The sequence below is a fragment of the Vombatus ursinus genome, unplaced genomic scaffold, assembly GCF_900497805.2.
Source record: "Vombatus ursinus unplaced genomic scaffold, bare-nosed wombat genome assembly UNPS02014818.1, whole genome shotgun sequence".
Taxonomy (NCBI): Eukaryota; Metazoa; Chordata; class Mammalia; order Diprotodontia; family Vombatidae; genus Vombatus; species Vombatus ursinus.
The window spans coordinates 16,832,209-16,838,448 of NW_020954596.1; the positions used below are offsets into that span (position 1 = coordinate 16,832,209).

General features: G+C 38.8%; 1 protein-coding gene across 1 annotated transcript in view; it reads right to left on the reverse strand.

The window, feature by feature from the left end:
* Positions 1–6,240, reverse strand: part of EVC (EvC ciliary complex subunit 1) — a 118,515-nt gene that overhangs the window by 28,287 nt on the left and 83,988 nt on the right. The window contains exon 13 of the mRNA XM_027836608.1: positions 374–453. Within this exon, the coding sequence (XP_027692409.1) occupies positions 374–453 (80 nt within the window). The remainder of the gene's footprint in view (positions 1–373; positions 454–6,240) is intronic.

The window sequence follows — 6,240 nt, forward strand, 5'->3', positions numbered from 1 at the left end:
GTACCACCACTACTACCACCATACACAAATTTAATAAATTTGTGAATGAATCACCTCAATTGATTGACTCATCCCAAATCCATTATAGATGACCACTTCAATTAAGCTCCTTTCTTTTAGTTTCAATATGACAAATAGCTCATAGGGGTATGAGCTGCACATTGAATGTTAGCTAATATACATCCCCTGAAGATAATGATCAAAATACAGAACCAATAATGCAAGCTCTATTTTCCTTTAAGTCGTGAGTTGCAATAATTTATTGGAAATTGCAAAGGCAGTTTGTTAAAGGTCTCTGACTCATCTTGGTTAACAATTTGAAATAGCTTGGACAAATGCTTAGGAAGCTAAGAAAATGGCCTCATTTCTGCACCCCTGAGGAACACGGGTGCCCAGACTGGCCCTATCTCTAGGACAGACACACACTCTTTTTCTAGTGCCTGCTTTCAGGCTCTGGAAAAAATAGAAACAACTCAAAATGTTCAAGTGTACCAAGGACTTGTGGCTAATTTGTACCCATACGTTTTCCATCCCTTGTAATTATGCAGGAGGTTAATTTGTGAATATCTGAGTACCTGAAAGGAAGATCAAGACAGAGTCCATGGAGCCAGATGACTGATTTATCAGGCTCTGATAAATAAATAAAGCCCTGAGCCTTAGACCTCGATATACAATACTGCCTCCCTTTGTAATTTACATGCAGGATTTACGCCACAACCTAAAAATCCATCCCTTGGTAGCCAACTCTAGGGTGATGATCTTCTCTGAGTTTAGTTAAACAAGTCGCCAGAGGACAAAAATACAGTCCCCTAAAGCAGTCTTGTATAGGGGATAAGGCAGAAGACTCGGCGTCCAGAAGACCTGGATTCAAATTCCATCTCAGATCTTTACCAGCTATGGGACATTGGGCAAGTCACCTAACCTCTATTTGCCTCAGTGTCTTCCTCTTTAAAATGAGATGGTTGGACTTAATGGCCTCTAAGGCATCTTCTAACTTTGAATTCATAACCCATATTTAACCCATAACCCATGCTACCATGCTTGGTAGCATGGAAGGTGGGGGCTTGGTACAGTGGAAAAAGCGCCAGATTTAGAGTCAGAAGACCTATATTAGACTCCTGGATTTTCTATTTATTGCCTGTACCATCTTGGGAAAGTCATTTAATCTCTCTGGGCTTCAGTCTTCTCATCTGTAAAATAAGTGGGTTAGGCTGGATAATATCCAAGATATCACTTGGCTCTAAATCCAATGACTCCAGAGTTTGTGCTCTGTTGATATGGTTTCCTCCATGGCAAAGAAAAATGAGATTTAAGGAAAACTGGAAACATTCTAAATTGACACCTCCCCCTTCTCATATTTCTGTGATGCTTTATAATTTTAAAAAGTGTTTTATTACAACATGACTCTGAGGTAAGGAGTGCAAGTATTATTCTTCCCTCTTTACAGATGGAGACTGAGGCTCAGAGAGAGGCAATAGCTTGCACATGGCCACATGACTAAGTATCAGGGGTCTCCTGACTTCTAGAGCTCCTTGTGCTACACTCTGTAGCCTTCTCTTTTCTTCTTTCCTCTCCTTGTCCTCTCTTTGGCTGCCTACTTGTATAGGCCTACTTGTATTAACTCCTTCAAAAGCTCTCAGAGCAAGAAAAAAAATAGCATAAGAAAGATAGCAAAGATGGAAAAGAAAGAAAAGAAGGTTTGTGATGGCAATGATTTTCAGATTGACCAAGCAAAAACCAAGCTCCATTTTCCCTGATTCATTCAAATTCCATATTCTCCATTATGTCTCCAAAGTAAGAAAAACATAAAGACACCAATAATCTTCACTTGAGAAAAATGGGAAGGGGAAGGTATCGATTTAGAGTCTTTCCAAACTAAGTCTTTCCAAACTTTCCAAAACTAAGATCTTAGTTTTCTTGAGTTTTTTGTACTTCATTCAATAAGCACTTATTAAATGTCTATTGTGTACCAGGCACAGTACTAGGTACTGGGGATAAAAGGGCAAAAACAAAACATCCCTTGCCCTCAAGGAGCTTACTTTCTATTGGTGGGAAAACTACATCTATATACCCAATTGGATACAAAATAATTTCTATGGGGATGTCAATCACAATTGGAGACTCAGGATAAGCCTTCCCGAGTCTTCAGGAGGTAGGACAAGCTAAGCTTTGAAGGGAGCTCTAAGTATTCTAAGAATAGCAGTGAAGAGGGAGGCATTCTAGAAAAAAGAGGGACAGCCTGTGCAAAGGCAGGGAGATGATATATGGAATGGTTCATAGTAAGAAACTCAAGTCAACCACTTGTCTGGAACACAGAACGTATGATGAAGAAGAATGTTCAATAAGCGTGGAACGGCAGGCTGGAGAAAGATTATTAAGGGCTTTAGAAGTCAAACAGAGGAGTTCATACTTCATTATTCCAGATACAAGAGAAAACCACTGAAGTTTTATGAGCAAAGGACTGACATCATCACACCTGTTTTGTTTTGTTTTTTAGGAATTTCAATTTGTTGGTTGGGTAGAGATTGGATAAGAGACAGAGGAAAGCTGCAGATAGAAAGACCAATCAGCAGGCGATTTCTGTAGCCTAAACAAGATATCATGAGGGTTAAACTGGTGGGAGGACAGCTAGAGATATGATGTTAAAGATATTGTGGGGGTAGAAAGATGACTTGGCAACTGATTGGATTTGAAGGGTATAAAAGAGAGGAAATAGTGGATGAAGACTCTACAGTCCTAAGTAAACCTAAGTGCCTGGAATGATGATGGTGCCATGATAACAAATAGGGAATTTTGAAAGACAATTTTTTTTGGCAGAAAGGTAAGAATTCTATTTTTGGACATGTTGAATTTGTGATACCTACATGACACTCAGCTGGATATTCCCAATCAGAAGATTTTGGAAGAGGCTTGGAGTTCAGGAGCTAAATATATACATCTAGGAGTCATCTTCAAATAAGTGATAGTTGAATCAATGGGAACTGATGAGATCACTGAAAGGGATCTTAAAGAAGAGAGGGCCTCGGAGGAGGAGGGCTGGGATAGACCCACACACAGGGAGGGGCACATGAATGTTGATCCAGGAAAGAAGAGTGAGAAGGAGTTCAACTAAGTAAGAGGAGAATCAGGAAACAATAGAGTCATGATAACTCAAGGAGGAGAGAATGTGTAGGAGGTGGGGATGGTAAACACTGTCAAATGCTGCAGAGAGGTCAAAAAGAATGAGGGCTCAGAAATGGCCATAAGGTTTGGCAATGAAATGATCTTAGTAACCTCAGAGGGAGCAATTTCAGTTGAGTGGTGAGAATGGAAGCTATATTGTGAGATGTTGAGAAATGAGTGGGAGGTAAGAAAGTAGAGGCGATGCAGAAGATTTTTTTTCCAAGGAGTTTGAAAAGGAGGAGAGATACTGGTTGATCTAATAGCTTGAGATTATGGAAGGATCAAGTGAAGGTTTTTTGTTAAGGATATGGGATAACTAGGTATATTTATAAGCAGTGAGGAAGGAGTTAAATACATAAGAGCATATTAAAAATAAAGCAGAGAGAAGAGATTAATTGTTGGGACAAGCTCCAAGAAGAGATGAGAGGGAATGGAATCAAGAGCATAAGTAATGGGATTGGCTTCTGTGTGGTTTTTCCTTTGTTCCCAGAAGAGGACCATGACATCAGGAAGATGGTGCAAGTGAATTGGATTTAAGTCAGGGAGGGCTGTGTAAAGTCACCAGCCTCACTTTCTCCTTCAGGGCCATCTGGGTTCAGTGGCCAGATACAGATCAGGACAACTGGAGATGGCCTGAGATGCAGTGGGAGACCTTTGCTTTTTTAAGCTGAGGTCTTTCTGAGTTCTCACTTTGACTGAGGCAACACCCATTCAGTAGGTTGGCACTACTAAGAAGAAGAGCTATTTGTTCTGAGATTAAATCTAAGGAAGATGGAGTGGGGGAGGGTGATGGTGAAGTGAAGTAAAGTGTAGAACTGAGGAAAAGGAAGAGCACTTAATGAATGGCCTTATTTTTTTTCTTCTTCAGTAAAAGAGATCAGATGCTCTGGTGAGAGCCAGAGGGGTAGGGGTAGCAAAGGTCACCTGCAGAAAAAAAGAGAAGGCTTAGAGCAGATGCTTGTGGTGAGTAGAATAAGAAGTGAATCAGTGAAGAGAAAAAGGAAGGGCATATAACAACAGAGGTCCAGTTAAGATTACATATGATAAACTTGTGGTGGACCCTCTGCATGACTGTGTGACTTTGGTAGCGTATGTGTGGAAATGGAAATGGTTTGTGGTAGAAATAACCCAAGATTGGAGTTTGGAAAGAGATTGGGGCAAGAGAAAAAGTGAACAATGAAATCAAGGGTAGAGGGCAGTGGAAAGTTGATCTAGTCAAATGTAGGATGTAGACTCCTAATAGACAAGTGAGGGCGTATAAGGCTTGATAGGACGGGAAAGAAGGGAAAGGCACAGTGATAGTCATGACAAAAGAGTTTTAAGAGAGATGTGGCATAGGGAGCAATGGAAGAATAGGAATCTATAGTCAGAGGAATCTCAGAGTTATGGATCAGAACACTTGTGAGTGATAAAATTTTTTTTGTGGGACTGAAACGGAGCAAAGATGTAGATCAGTGGTGTCAAACTAAGTAGGAACGGGAGCTACAAAATCATACATAGGGATCTTTATAGTTCACTTTTTGAGTTAGAAAAACACATAGTAACATAATATATTTTATTGTATTTTTTATTTATTTTGTTAAACATTTCCCAATATCATTTTAATCTGGTTCAGGCTGCACTCAGGAGCTGTGTGGGTATTTGACACCTATCATGTAGATCATGGACCTCAAGGAGATTGATAAATTGGGAAGCCGGTATATTTGAGGGGACATCAACCCTCTGTTTACCTTTATGTAAAGTTCATTCCTCATGTCTTCATTAATGAGGCAACATGGAAAATGAGAGAGAATGACAGTCTCTAAATATCTTGAGGCAATTTAGAGCAATTAAAGAATCAATCAGTAAATTAGTTATGACTTATCCAACCTGAGGAAATGCTATCTTGATCATACTTATTTAATCAGTTGATGAAGTCCTTAAACTTGTCTGTACATGAAGCTATTCTTGAAAAAGTTCTGGATGAGCCAAGAAAAATCTACAAATAAAGAGGAAAGAAAAGAAGAGAAGAGAAAAGGAAATAGAAGAGAAAAATAGAACTTAGGTCTGATCCTTCCCTAAAATAACTATGTGATTTCCACGATTGACAGGTTACAGCTAGATATAGATGTTTGTCTGGTTCTGACTTGGCTTTTATACCAATGTGAAGCCTCAGATCACCTATTCAAAACTAGTAGATGCTGACTTTCTAATTACCCACTTGCCATCTCTCATAAATAGTCTCATAAGTGGCATCTGAACATTTCACATGCTCTCAAAATTTTCAATGAAATGGCTGACTTCCTCATCAGCATCCATTGAATTCTCCTACTCAAAAACTTTGTCATTCTTTGTTGCCTATTAGGATAAAACACAAACAGAAGCTGGCTCTTTTCCTGTTTTTGTGCATTTTTCCAGCCTGTCTTCCATCTCTGGAACACAATTCTTCTATATTTCCATTTTTAAGGCCCCATTCAGGTGCAATTGCTTCCAAGATGACTGGATCCCAAGGATTCCAAGATTCCCAATTCCTCCACAAGAAAAGTATGTCTTCTTCCCAAAATTTCTTATTGTGTTATATCTGAATCTCATCTTTTCTCCTAACTCATTCTGCATTATATCATACTTATCTGTCTTCCTAATTTATTCTTCAAATAGAGTATAAGCTCCTTGAGGGCAGGGACTTTATAAGTTCATATATATATATATGTGTGTGTGTATATATATATATATATATATTCACCTATATATGTATACTCACACACACACATACTTATATTATAGATGTACGTATGTATCCCTAGCACCTAGCACAGGACATTGTACATAGTAGGAATTTAATGTTGAATTGGACTGAACCATCAAATGTTTGTGCGTTAAAAAAAATCAGGGTATGTTAAACATAATTAGTGTATCTATGGTTTTAAATGAAGCATGGCTGCAGAATGCAGCTGATGTTAAATAACAATATTATAAAAAACACTGTGCAGGTGTGACTGGTAAGAAGTGAAACCTTCGAACAAAGCTCATCTATCCATCCATCCATCCATCCATCTATCTATCTATCTATCTATCTATCTATCTATCTATCTATCTATC